Source organism: Nicotiana tomentosiformis, chromosome 4 (assembly GCF_000390325.3).
Source record: "Nicotiana tomentosiformis chromosome 4, ASM39032v3, whole genome shotgun sequence".
Lineage (NCBI taxonomy): Eukaryota > Viridiplantae > Streptophyta > Magnoliopsida > Solanales > Solanaceae > Nicotiana > Nicotiana tomentosiformis.
Window position 1 is genome coordinate 20,938,835 of NC_090815.1, and position 15,349 is coordinate 20,954,183.

Here is a 15,349-nt window from a genome sequence, read left to right on the forward strand (position 1 = left end):
CCCGTTTTTATCTTTAGTCCCAACTTCTCATGTGCAAGAGGAAACTCCTTTTTGCTAGCTAACAACTCAATATAAAGAAAAGACAGAAACTTTGCAACGTATGAGGGACACTTTGTCTTTTATAAAAGACAAATAAGTAAGAAAGAAAAAGGATCCACAAAGTAATCTTTGACTTTGCATTTATTATTTATTAATAATACCAACAAGTTCAGCTTAATATATAATTATTAACGGGTCCTTGACCCCACTCACAAATATACGTATGAGTTATAAAATTTAAGGAAGTCTTTCGATGAAAACGCACAACGCGGGAGAAATTCATAGGGGAATACTACGTACAAAAGTAGAAACTAAGCTAGCTAAGAAACTGTCAACAAACAAATTGAAGCATTAATCCAATATTAGACAACTTTTTCACAAGTGCAGATTGAAAAAAACAATCAAGAGAAACCACATAAGACTATGGCACAAACCACATATAGATGGTTGTGAAAATATTAGTTGACATTGTTACAGACCCTCCTTATGATCCCGTTTCGACCAGTTAGAGGTTGAATATCTGCCATTTTAACCATAGCTTTAGCAAAGTCCGCTAAAAACGCACTATTAGTTTTGCTATATTTTGAAACAATACTATCTATTAATCCTCCACTGAAAAGAACTTGATCAGATTGAAGTAGGCCTTTCTTCTGCATTAGGTTCTTGAAATAATTGTTGTCAAATTTTTTGTCTGTGACCAAATCAAGTGGTGCTAAAGTTCCATTCCCTCCATTTCTTGGACATTGACGTCTTCTAATGCTAGCAAAACTTGCATCTATATCTGATGCATTGTATATTCTGTTCCGAAATGAAGAGCATTGTGATTGGCCAATGGTGTGTGCCCCTGCAAATAATTGAGTTTGATTTATAGCAAGTAATGAGAACGTTGTTTGGAAAATGAAATATGTCATAGATGGATATATATATATATTCCAACATTACCGGCAGAGGCGTATCCACGATTTTAAGAAGATGAGTGCACCGTACACTAAGAAGTGGATCTAGAATATACATTTGGCTGGTTTAATCTTTAGATTCTTATCATGAATCCTATACACCTCAAGCTCAATGAAAAACAACAAGATCAACATGAAATTTGAAACCCGATTTCACTTGTAAAGATGCACCCAAGAATCATTAATTATTGCATCATAGGACTCTTTGAACTTAGGTGCGCTGGCGCGATCGTGCATGCGCACACACATATAACATGTTTTGAAAAGATATCACGTTACTAACTTACTATACATGATCTAAGGAGAAAAACATGAGTTCGGTTACGCCCCTAATAAACAGATTATGATGACAATATAAGATTTCTTACATTATATTATCAGTAATGCAATTTAATCTATTAATCATTTTTATTAGCTTATCAATTAATATATTTGTAATTACCATATAAATGATCCGATTGTATATATACACCGTACTGCATAGAAGTTAAATTCAACTTAAATAAGCTGTAGAATTTTTTACATACGTACCTGACAAGGCAACCATTTCCTTTGCGCTAAGTCCTTTCTTAGCAAATCTAGAAATAAGAGTGTCAAGATTATCAAAGGGCCTAGGAATATCAATGTTTGCTAGAGTACGATTTGCCATCGTGGAGTCTCTTCTTCCAAGTTTAACCTTCCATGATGGCCCGCAAACCTGTAGGTCATTATGTCATGTACTCGGTCAGAGAGACGGATTCAAAATTTAAATATTTAATGTGTTTACTTTTTAAAAATATGAGTTCAGATCTAATATTTGCTGAAATTTTAGTATACTTACAGCGATAGAAGCATCTCGTGCTGCAACGGTCAAAATGTCCGCACAAGATACTACACCAGGGCATATTTTTTCGAGCTCCCTCTTTGCGGTCTCAACAACATCAAAACCTCTTACAGATCCTTGATTAGGTATAGCTGTCTTCTCACTTGTGATATTTGAAGCCTCGTCAAGTAAGATTGATGCATCACAACCCTAAAATAGAATGAAAAAAATTAAAAGAAACAATATTAGAGCTTATTCTTTCTTGAGCCGGGGTCTATTCGAAATAATGGCCGAGGGTCTATTGTATGTAGGGGTAAGGTCTACATACACAGTACCCTCTTAGGCCCCACTATGTAGAATTATACTAGGTATACATTATTGTTGTTGTTGTATGCTCCCAAATGAACACTAAATGCTATAACGAACAAGCTAGGGTGGTTCTACATTTTTCATGTCCGTTATTGGTTTGAGCTCTCTCTATATATGTATAGTTGATAATTTTTTTTAATTAAGTCAAACCTATTGTCAAAATAAATAAGTAGAGATGTAACGATACTAAATATCGACCACAATTTAAAATTCTGAATCCGCTTCTAATACATAACAAAAAAATACTGGATTAATATATATATATATATATATATATATATGTTACTTGGACAAAGCAATCGTGGAAATGAAGGCGAATGAGTGAAGCTGCCATGCGACGTTCACGCGATACTGCTCGACTCACAACCTTCTGAATCGTGCTAAGCGCCTTAGGACATGTTTTTGCATAAAATGATGTAGTTAACTGAGCTTCACATAGATTGAATGAAAGCAATAGCAGAATACAAATTGCGGCGTACACCATAGCTGCAAAAGAGCTTTTGAAGCTCATAAATGTCTATATTTTTAGTGCTAAAGGTGACAACAAAATAGCGTAAGAGGAGTTGTACAAGGAATGGTGAATGGCCTATTTGCACTTATAGGCTGCATGCAAAAGGCAACCATATTGTTAAGTATTCTTTTTTAAAATCTATTTATATTTAAGTAAGGATTTTCATGCTAATGTCTCAAAAACCAAGTCATATTTGCTCATTGGCTGAATTTTTCTTTAAGAGATTCTCTGAGATCTTAGCTGTCTCTATTGTTTTAAATCTAATTTTTTGTTCCTTTTGAATATTCTTGCACCAGTAAAATAGTAACTGAATATAGTTACTACAATCCTCGATTAATTAAATAGAATGACAAATGGATATGTGTCTTTTCACATGTCGTTTCATATACTATAAAGTTTACTTAGCTTAACGTCAAAGTCTGCCGAACTGAACAGGGATTATATATATATGGCTTGACTTTACAACAAAATGTTATTCTTCTTACAATATGAATAGATTATATAGAAATCATTAACATGTTGTAACATGGAAAGTTGGAAACAATATAAACATATTCTAGTTAAAGAAATCATAAACATGCATATTGTAACATTTAAGCAATGCTACTCCCGTTTTAATGCATAAACCGGGCTCATATGATCGGGGGCGGCGCTAGATGCCCGTATTCATTCGGCCGCACCCAATTACTTTTACTCGAACAATATATTTGCGTTAAATATTTTATTAAATATATAAAAATATTAGATCTAGAACTCAATTACTAAAATTAGAAATTATTATTTAAAATTCATAACCCATAAAGTTAAATGTTTGCATAAATTGGGGCAACCTTCACTAAAGCATGTCTCCAAAAAAGCAAATGGAGTAGCGGATGACCTTGCATAGCACGGAGCAAGGACGAATTTCTACGATAATGCAATATCACGTACCATCTGCATGAGGTTCGAATATCCCAAAAAAGATCAAAATATTTAATGATACTTAATTAGTGTTAATGTAAGTATATATTTCACCCAAAAAAACAACGAAAAAGGACTACTTAGTTTCTGAATGTTTTGCTGCCTTGATATAGCCCTTTAACCGAAAAGAACTTATTTTGCCCATAAAAAGTTCCAATTAACTTAATTAAAGAGACAAATGTTCAGAATAATGTCATAGGAGTATATAGGAATATGAAGCTCGAAATATAACATTATTAAGGTATATATATCAAATGAAACAATAAATTACTAAAATATCCCTTGAAAGCTGAATGATACTGCTAGAAAACAATACTACTACACTAGTAATACAAATGTACAAAATAGTAAAAACACTTGGATTTGGCTCACCTCCTATACAGAATCTCTCCATTTCCATCAATGCACATTTAATTTAATGACACTTGTCCTCTTTCGGATCTAAGGGCAAAGGTTTATTTAGAGTAAATCTTGGTTAAGCTAAACATTCTTTTGCTGGGTTAGAATGAAAATAATTTTCTTTTGCATATTTTTTTTCTTTCTAATTGGGCAGACAAAAATAGTTAGTCAGAGAGGAAAAATATTTTCTTACCAAGATTAAAACTAAAAAATCCTATATTTTTTTATTTGTCCTCTTTCTGATTTATGAGCCGGGGTTTATTTAGATTAGACTTTAATTGGAAAGAGAAGATAGCTAAGCAAGATTTACTCTAAATAAATCTTGGCCCTTAGATCCGAAAGAAAATAAGTGTCATTAAATTAAATTAAATGTGCATTGAAGGAAATGGAGAGATTCTATGGGAGGTGAGCCAAATACAATAAATAGTATCACTAAGAATTATAAAAGCATGCATATGCATGCGCCTCTTCTGTTATTTATCATTATTAAGTTCTTTACACTATAATGCATATGCATGTACGTCTTTTGTTACCTATCATATTATTAAGTTCTTTACACTAAAAATAACAAAGTATTTCTTGTTATGTTAAAACATAGAATAAAAGAGATAGTACATAATATATAAAAGACAATTAATACGTTCATGTGCTTGAAAGAAGACAAGATATATAGTATTAAAAGATAATTAGAGTCCGTTTAAATTAGCTTATTGTAAATAGCTGATAAGTTTGAAGTGCTGAAACTTATTCTTTAAGTAAGCATTTACGTATTTGGATAGGTGTACTGAAACTGATAAAAAATAGTTGATGTGTTTGGAAAAAAGTGCTGATAAGTTGTTCTTTTATTAAAATATCCTTAAAAACTTTAGAAAAGATTATAAATTAAAAAGTTTCTTTGTAAAGAAAAGGATGAACACTATTACAAAACTGCCTAAAACCGTCTAGAAATACCGATCGAAATTAGGTTGATCGATAATAAATAGCGACCGAAGTCGGTCGCAATTTCTGACCGAGTTCGGTCGGTCAATTAAATTTCACAAACGACCCAAAAAGAAAAAAAATTGCCGAAAAAATCGACCGAAGTCAGTCGGTATTTTTAATTATGTAATTAAAAAATATACCGTCTGGGAATCGAACCAAGGTCTGTACTGTGGCAGGATTCTATTCTACAACTAGACCATTGATACATTTTAGTTTAAGGTTTTTTTTTATTTTATTTGTATTATTTAATTGCACTTTCGCGTGAAAAAATATAAAATTATCGACCGAAGTCGGTCGTTGTTTTAAAATGACTGACTGAAATAACCAACCGATTTCGGTCGATTTTTTGAATATTAATTTTAATTTATTTTATATGAAAAAACGACCGATTTCAGTCGGGTTCTTAATAAATAAATTTCGTTGTACGTTAAAATAGTTTTTTGTATTTTTGCGCCAAAAAAACGACCGAAGTTGGTCGGTTTCGTAAAAAAAAATTAGAAATAAAATATTTTTAAAAAATGACCGACTTTGGTCGGTAGGCCGCGATCGATTTTGACCGAATTTCTAGTAGTGGAACAAGGAATATGTAATGAAAAGAAAGTTAGAAAATTTATTTTGAAAAATTTATTTTGTGAATTAAAAAATATTATTAAGGATAAATAAATAAAAGTCTTGGTTTAACTAAAAGTCCTTATAAGCTGAAAAACTATAAGTTGGAGGTGACCAACTTATAACTTATTACTCATTTTAGCTTATAAACACTTTGACTATTTACCAAACGCGTTACGTTCATGTTCTTGAAAGAAGCTAACGTACTTGTAAAATGTCATTATCTAAAGGCTCCGAAATTAAAAATGGCATTATCTAAAGGCTCCGAAATTAAAGAAAAGGAGCATTTAGGAGGCATTTCGATCGGAGCAAAAATTTCTAATAGTAATAGGTGAGACCATTGTCGGGATAATAGAAATGTGTAAAATTTATTCGACGATGAAAATGGCGAATACAAATATTTTTTGGATATGGAGAAGGTATCCTCGAAGTTGGTTTCTACTGTAACACTTTTGAGTTGCAAATAGGATTACGGTACGCTCTCTCTTGAAATAATTACTCCATCCATTTCAATTTATGTGAAAATATTTGACTGGGTACGGAGTTTAAGAAAAAATAAAGATTTTTGAAATTTATCGTCCTAAACAATTCAAAAAGGGGCCCAACGTATTTGTGTGGTTATAAAAGTTTCTCATTAAGGGTAGAATTGTAAGTTTAAGTAAAATTATTTCCAAATTTAGAAAGGAGTCATTCTTTTTGAAACGGATCAAAAAGGAAATAGGTTCACATAAACTTGAACGAATTTAGTAATAATGATCTCTTACTTATTCCGTGGCACACTCTCAAATGAAATAATTATAGAATAAGGTCTTAATTAATTCATCCTCGTCAAAATAAGTGGTTGTTTTTATAAATCTGAATCAAATAAACAACATTCTTTCTTCTCCATCTCTTGCATAAAGATTGTACAAAAGATAAAGCCGAAAAGAGAACAAATATTCATATACACAAAGCATACGATTTTAGCAATGATTATACTCTTTTATAAAGATCAAAATATATAATTTTCGGTTTTGCCATTGGCTATGTTGTATTTAAAATGCATTTCACTCCCCATAAAATGGTTGCCATGTGAAATACTCATCATCAAAGCCGACAAAATTCACAACAAATGCCAGAAAGTTTGATTCTAAATTAAAGCGATCCAAAGAAACTTTTATAAAGAAACCATCACAACTCATGAAATAAAGTGCTTCGATCTATCATGCACGACGAATAGATACAGCATGCACATTTAAAATGCTCCATTTTTGGCTTTGGCTAAAAATAATCTCATTTTCTTAGCATATTCATCAACAACCTTTCTTTGCTTTTGCCACATAATTATTAATTACTGTTAGAAAAACTAATGATATCTTAAAAGGGAGTTCCCCTTATTAGTTTGCAAAAAAATATTTCCTTTTTGTAAAATTACTTTACATCTATTAATTATTGATCAGTAGTAATTTAATGTGTTTTATATGTAAAAGAATCAAACGAGCATGTGTTTACCCTAAAAATCGGATAACAATTGAATTTGTACACGATTTTAAGGATACGTGATATAATTTGATACAGAGTGATAAATCGGATAAGTTACGGAAATAAAAGATAAAAAGGTAAATGCAAATCACGTAAATTGAACAACCTAGGCCTTGTGAGTTTAATCTCCCATGACATTAGATGTAATATTATTGAGGCCAGAATGGTATGAACAAAGCTAGAAACAATAGTATGTTGTTCTTTGACGTATGTTACAATGTCCCCCTTATGAATTATCAAGTCCCCCTTATATATTAGGGGAGATATTCCTTTTAAGAGATTATTTTATCAAAAACATAAGTCCTTGATTTTGTATACTGTTGGTCCCTTTTTTGACTTAATCCCGTGATTTCTGCCATAATGATTGGTTAATGGCGAGAATCATGGATCCTTGTCGGATGAGTTGGCTGTCACAACCCCAAATTCCCTCCCTAGGATGTCGTGATAGTACCTAGTCTCTAAGACTAGGTAAGCCTATCAATGCGAAATAATAATAGATATCTGAAATATATAAATCTACAAATTTACATAATTACAACTCCCAAAATCCGGTAGAAATAAGTTACAAGCTTCTAAAAATTTATTCTAAGTGTCTCTATACATCAGAGTCTAAAGGAAATAAGGAAGACAACATAATAAGATAAAAGGGGACTCTGGAGTCTGCGGACGTTGGCAGATATACCTCGAAGTCTCCTCGTACGGATAATTCACTGATGCCTGGTTTGATAAGATGTACCTGAATCTGCATAAAAAGATGTGCAGAAGCGTAATATGAGTACATCACAGCGGTACCCAGTAAGTGCCAAGCCTAAACTCGGTAGAGTAGTGACGAGGTCAGGTCAGGCCCTACTGGAATAATAAAAAACAGGGAGAAAAGTTTAACAATATAATAACAATAATGATAATTGGGATAAATCAAGTAAGTAGTATGTCACAATTAAACTACACAGAATAAGAGCAATTAACACCTCACGGAAGGAAAACAAAAATTTACAACTTTAAGGCAAACACCAAAAAAATAACCAAAGGTAATGCAACCATAAAGAAATATCAACAAGGGCACTCCCGAGGTACCGCCTCGTAGTCCCAAATCATAAATAAATTCACAATATCTCATTTTCTTATATCACTGCGGGAGCCTTCACATTAAATTTTAAAGTAAATATTTTTCTCGAAATAGCATCCCGCGTTTTAGCCACCCTTATCACACCGCATGACTTCTAGTAGTTTCCCTACTAGCCACGCGTATCAAGCCACTCTTATCTCACTGCATGCGTTTCAACACCCAGACCTTATACCACCGCATGCGTATCAATATCACAATATATCACAATTTGTACTTCAAGTGCCCAAATATTTCAACTTGCCAAAATAAATTAACAATAATATTTTTTCACAATAAAGAGCTCACGGCTCATGCCAAAATAAATCAACAACAATATTTTCCATAATAAAGAGCTCACGGCTCCATCACAATGAGTACGAAAAATCTCACAAAATATTCAGCAAAAAAAATAATATTTCACAAATTTAACACCTTGTCTAAATATCAAAATTTTAAAAGTAAAATACTTTATTTTTTAATAATATTTAAATTAAGAAATCCATCCTTCAAATAATGCACAGAACAAAATAAACAAAGTTTCAACTAAACAGGTAAAACACTTAGCAGGAATAGGTCAGGTAAATTTAAAATACGAAAATATATTAATGATGATGAATATAACAGAATAAAATAATTTAATTAATATGCAATAGTGCTCTACACAATACCAATCATAAGGGGAATTCCTCCCTCCCCCCTCCCCGCCCCCCCACACAAGGTTAGACAAGTCACTTACTTTAAACCACGCTCAATCAGTCAAGTAGTATGCCTTTTCCTCGATTTTTTGACTTCAATCGGCTCGAATATAGTCATAATTAATTCGATTTAATCAATACAAATTATATGAATAAATTCCATATGAAAATACAAATTTTCTAACAAAAATCGAAATTTAACCCAAAAATTGCTCATGGGACCCACGTCTCGGAATCCGACGAAACTCACAAAATTTGATAACCCATTCAATTACGAGTCCAACCATGCTAGTTTCACTCAAATCCAACTCTAAATCGACACCAAAATCTCAAAAATTCATTTTATGAGATTTCTAAAATTTTCCCCAAATTTCCATCTCAAAACACTAATTAAATGATGAAAACAATGATATATTCGTGTATTTTGACCAAATCCGAGTTAGAATCACTTACCCCAATATTTTTCCTTGAAAATCTCTCAAAAATCGCCTCTCCCAATGCTCCAATTTGTCAAAAATAAAAAATTGGATGAAGCCCCTATTTTTTTAAACTTAAAGTCTCTATCCAAGCGCTGCCCTCGATTTCCTGCCCTTGATTTCCTAACCTCGATTTCATGACCTCGATTTTCTAACCTCGATATCAAAAAGTTAACTCCCCGGTCAAACTTCCCAAAAATTTAACTTTTGTCATTTCAAGCCAAATTCCACTACGGACTTTTAAAAAAAATTCCGAACACGCTCCTAAGTCCAAAATCACCATACAGAGCTTTTGGAATTATCAAAACTCTATTTCGGGGTCGTTTACACATAAGCCGACATCCGATCACTATTTTAACTTAAACTTTAAACCTTGAAACTAAGTATTCCAATTCATTCCTAAAATCTCACCAGACCCAAACTAATCACCCCGACAAGTCACATAACAAATGTAAAGTATAAATTGAGCAGTAAATGGGGGAATGGGACTACAATTCTCAAAATGATCGGTCGGGTCGTTACATTCTCCCCCTCTTAAACAAACGTTCATCCTTGAACGAGTTTAGAATTATACCTTGAGTGGTGAAAAGATGAGGATAATAATTGCGCATATTCATGCTCGGTCTCCCAAGTCGCCTCCTCGGCCGGATGGCCACTCCAATGTACTTTCACTGAAGCAATGCTCTTTGATCTTAGCTTTCTAACCTGTCTGTCCAAAATGGCCACTGGTTCCTCGACATAAGATAGATCCTTGTCCAACTGGACTGAGCTGAAGTCTAACATATGAGACGGATTGCCGTGATACTTCCAGAACATAGAAACATGGAACACTGGATGAACTGCAGAGAGACTGGGTGGTAGTGCAAGTCTGTAAGCCACATCTCCAACTCTCTCAAGAATCTCAAAAGGTCTGATATACCTCAGGCTCAACTTGCCCTTCTTTCCGAATCTCATAACACCCTTCATTGGCGAAACTCGGAGCAAGACCCGCTCGCCAACAATAAATGCAACATCATGAACCTTCCGATCCGCATAATTCTTTTGTCTAGATTGGGTTGTACAGAGTCGATCCTGAATTAACTTACCTTTTTCAAAGCATCCTGAACCAGGTCTGTACCCAATAGTCTAGCCTCGCCTGGTTCGAACCAACCCACTAGAGACCGGCACCGCCTACCATACAAGGCCTCATACGGAGCCATCTGAATGCTCAACTGATAACTGTTGTTGTAGGCAAACTCCTCAAGTGGCAAGAGATGATCCCAAGCACCCCCAAAATATATCACACACACATGAAGCATATCCTTCAATATCTGAATAGTGCGCTCGGACTGTCCATCTGTTTGAGGGTGAAATGTTGTACTCAACTCTACCCGAGTACCCAACTCTCGCTGTACGGCTCTCCAGAACCGTGATGTAAACTGTGTACTCCGGTCAGAGATGATAGATACTGGTACTCCATGAAGCCTAACAATCTCACGAATGTAAATGTGAGCCAGTTGCTCCGAAGAGTAAGTAGTAAACACATGAATGAAATGAGCTGACTTGGTCAATCTATCCACAACCGCCTAAACTGCATCGAACTTCCTCTGAGTCTGTGGGAGCCCAACAACGAAATCCATAGTGATTCGCTCCTATTTGCACTCTGCAATCTCTAACTTCTGAAGCAATCCACCCGATCGCTGATGCTCATATTTCACCTGCTGAAAATTTAGGCACTGAGCTACATATTCCACTATGTCTTTCTTCATCCGCCTCCACCAATAGTATTGTCTCAAGTCCTCATACATCTTCGCGGCACCTGGATGAATGGAGTACCGCGAACTATGAGTCTCCTGGAGAATCAACTCACACAAACCATCTACATTAGGCACACATAGCCTGCCCTACATCCGTAATACACCGTCATCTCCAATAGTGACCTCCTTAGCGTCACCGTGCTGAACTGTGTCCTTAAGGACAAGCAGATGGGGGTTATCATACTGACGCTCCCTGATATGATCATACAGAGAAGACTGAGAAACCACACAAGCCAAAACTCAACTCGGCTCGAAAACATCCAATCTAGCAAACTGGTTGACCAAGGCCTGAACATCCAAGGCTAAAGGCCTCTCTACTAATGGTATGTATGCTAAGCTGCCCAAACTCTCCGCCTTATGACTCAAGGCATTGGCCACCACATTGGCCTTTCTAGGATGCTAGAGAATGGTGATATCATAATCCTTAAGCAACTCCAACCACTTTCGCGCCGTAAATTAAGATCCTTATGTTTAAACAGATGTTGTAGACTCCAATGGTCGGTATAAACCTCATAATGGACACCGTACACATAATGCCGCCAAATCTTCAAGGCATGAATAATAGCTGCTAACTCAAGATCGTGGACCAGATAATTCTTCTCATGTACCTTTAATTGTCTGGACGCATAGGCAATCGCCCTACCGTCTTGCATCAATACTGTGTCAAAACCAATACGCGACACATCACAATACACAGTATAAGACCCTAAACTTGTAGGCAATGCCAATACTAGGGCTGTAGTCAAAGTTGTCTTGAGCTTTTGAAAGCTCTCCTCACATTCCTCGGTCCACCTGAACGGAGCACCCTTCTGGGTCAATCTGGTCATAGGTGCAGCAATAGACGAGAAACCCTCTGCAAATCGGCGATAATACCCCGCCAAACTAAGAAAACTCTGGATCTCAGTAGCTGATGATAGTCTGGGCCAACTCAGCACTGCTTTAATTTTCTTCGGATCTATCTTTATCCCTTCGCACAAAACTATATGACCCAAAAATCCCACTGAATCAAGCTAGAATTCACACTTTGAAAATTTTGCAAATAACTTCTTTTCTCTAAAAGCTTGAAGCACAGTCCTTAAGTGTTGTTCATGATCCTCCTGACTCCGGGAGTACACCAGAATGTCATCAATAAACACAATGATGAATGAGTCAAGATAGGGCTAAAATACACCGTTCATCAAATGCATAAATGCTGCTGGGGCTTTGGTCAACCCAAATGACATTACAAAGAACTCGTAATGACCATACCGAGTCCTGAAGGCAGTCTTTGGAATATCTGGTCCTCAAATCTTCAACTGATGATATCCTGACCACAAATCAATTTTCGAGAACACTCTTGCACCCTAAAGCTGATCAAATAGGTCATCAAATGACATTAAAAATAGATCAAATAGGTCATCAAATGACATTACAAGGAACTCGTAATGACCATACCGAGTCCTGAAGGCAGTCTTTGGAATATTTGGTTCTCGAATCTTCAACTGATGATATCCTGACCACAAATCAATTTTCGAGAACACTCTAGCACCCTGAAGCTGATCAAATAGGTCATCAATACATGGCAATGAATACTTGTTCTTCAATGTAACTTTGTTCAATTGGCGGTAATCAATACACATTCACATAGAACTATCCTTCTTCTTCACAAATAAGACAGCAACACCCCAAGGTTATACACTGGGCTGAATGAAGCCCTTATCAAGTAACTCTTGTAACTGCTATTTTAATTCTTTCAATTCTGCTGGGGCCATACGATATGGTGTAATAAAAATGGGCCGAGTGCCCGGTAACAGATCAATGCCAAAGTCAATATCCCTGTCGGGTGGCATACCCGGAAGATCTGCGGGAAATACATCAGGAAAATTCCTTACTATAGGAACTGACTCCATGGTAGGAGTATCAACACTAACATCTCTCACATAGGCCAGATATGCATCGCACCCCTTCTCAACCATTCGTTGAGCTTTAAGAAATGAAACAACTCTTCTAGGAACATAATCCAAGGTACCTCTCCACTCTAGCGACGGTAGACCTGGCATAGCCAATGTCACCATCTTGGCGTAACAATCAAGGATAGCGTGATAGGGCGACAACCAGTCCATGCCCAAAATAATATAGAAATCCACCATACTGAGCAATAATAAATCAGCTCTGGCCTCAAAACCACTGATAACAATTAAACACGACCGATACACGCGGTCCACATTAATAGATTCACCCACGGGTGTAGATACATAAACAGAAGAACAAAAAATCACGGGATACGCCCAAATACGGGGCAAAATAAGATGACACATAAGAATAAGTGGAGAATAGATCAAACGAGACTGATGCATCTCTATGACAGACCGGAATAATACATGTGATAACAGAATCGGATGCAACGACCTCTATCCTAGCAGGAAGGGCATAATATTTGGCATGGCCTCCCCCTCTAGGGCGACCTTTACCTGTCCGACCTCCACTTCTAGCTGGCTGTGCAGTTGGAGTAGCAACTGGTGCAATAATCATGGCCTGAGAAGCCCGAGGGCCATATGGATTGGGTGGGTCCTGAGAAATCTGTGAAGGTGCACCCCTCATAAAATTTGGGGCAATCCCTCATTATATGACGAGTGTTACCACACTCAAAACAAGCCCTCAGAGGACGTGGCTGTTGGGATTGGCTCGGACCTGATCGACTGGATTGCCCATTGAAAGCACCACGCACAGGAGGTACAGTAGACACTGGCAGTGCATAATATGGAACTTGGGGTCTGGGAGTAGCCAGAATAACATTAGAAGCTAGAAGCGCTGAATGAATAGGACGGCTCACATAGCCTCTACCATGATGGGTTGTAGTTGGGGCACGAGAACTGTTATATGTGCCAGAATCCTGAGGTCTCTTAGCTTCCCTCTCTTCTCTCTCCCGAGTCCGCATACCCTCCAATCTCCTAGCAATTGACACCACTTGTTGGTATGTGATGTCCATCTCCAGTTCTCAGGCCATACTGAATCTGATACTAGGGTGGAGCCCCTCGATAAATCGACGAACCCGCTCTCGAACAGTAGCAACCAAGGCTGGTGCATGCCTAGCCAAATCACTGAATCGGACCGCATATTCTGACACAATCATAGAACCCTAGCGCAGCCGCTCAAACTCTGTGCGCCATGCATCTCTAAATCTCTGAGGAACATACTCCCTCAAGAACATATCTGAAAATTGAGTCTAAGTGAGTGAAGCTACCTTAGTCGGACTATCCAACTCGTATGCCCGCCACCACTGGTAGGCTGCTCCTCTAAATTGGAATGTCGTGAAAGAAACCCCACTGGAATCCACAATACCTATTGTACGGAGGATACAATGACATTCCTCAAGAAAACCTTGAGCATCCTCTGAAGCTAAACCGCTAAATATGGGAAGGTGGTACTTTTTGTACCTCTCGATCCTGAGTTGCTCCCCTTCTGAAACTGCTGCCCTAACCTCGGGCCGAACTGGGACAACTGGCTTCACTAGTATAACCTCTGGGGCATGGTCAACCTGGTCCCGTGGCTCTTGGGTACGGGCAGCGGGAGTCTGTGCTCTTCCCCTAACCTGAGATGTGGCAGGGGCAAGTGAAATTAACCCTGCATGAGCTAGAGTGCCAAACATGCTCAAAAATTGGGCAAAAGTCTCCTGAGGTGCAGGAGTAGTAACAGGCATCTCAGGTGCCTGTTCTCTAACTGGAGCTACTGGTGGTTCCTGTGCAGCAGCTCGTGCGGGTGCTCTGGATGCACCACATGGTCTTCCTCGGCCTCTGCCACGGCCCCGGCCTCTTGCGGCTCCAACAGAGGGTGCGGGTGTTTGATCATCGGATCCAATTGTATGTGTCCACACCATCTGTGAGAGAATATAAAGACAATGGTTTAGCACTTCGAAGTCAACAAATGTGCACGATAAGGAATCAAAGAAGTGAACATTTTCCTAACAGTTACATAACCTCCCGAAGATAAGTACAGATGTCTCCGTACCGATCCGCGAGACTCTACTTAACCTGCTTGTGCCTCATAACACCTATGAACCTAGAGCTATGATACCAACTTGTCACGACCCCAAATTTCCTCTGTAGGATGTCATGATGACACCTAGTCTCTAAGACTAGGTAAGTCTATTA

The 15,349-nt window shown here is 37.1% G+C and overlaps 1 protein-coding gene across 1 annotated transcript; it reads right to left on the reverse strand.

Moving 5' to 3' along the window:
- Positions 1-396: 396 nt before the first annotated feature.
- On the reverse strand, positions 397-2,712 carry LOC104098335 (lignin-forming anionic peroxidase-like). Its single transcript, XM_009605050.3, has 4 exons — positions 2,453-2,712; positions 1,816-2,007; positions 1,527-1,692; positions 397-883 (listed from the first exon to the last, which is right to left on the reverse strand). The coding sequence occupies exons 1-4, from the start codon at positions 2,675-2,677 to the stop codon at positions 498-500; spliced, it is 969 nt and encodes a 322-aa protein (XP_009603345.1). The 5' UTR covers positions 2,678-2,712; the 3' UTR covers positions 397-497.
- Between the last annotated feature and the right edge of the window lie 12,637 nt (positions 2,713-15,349).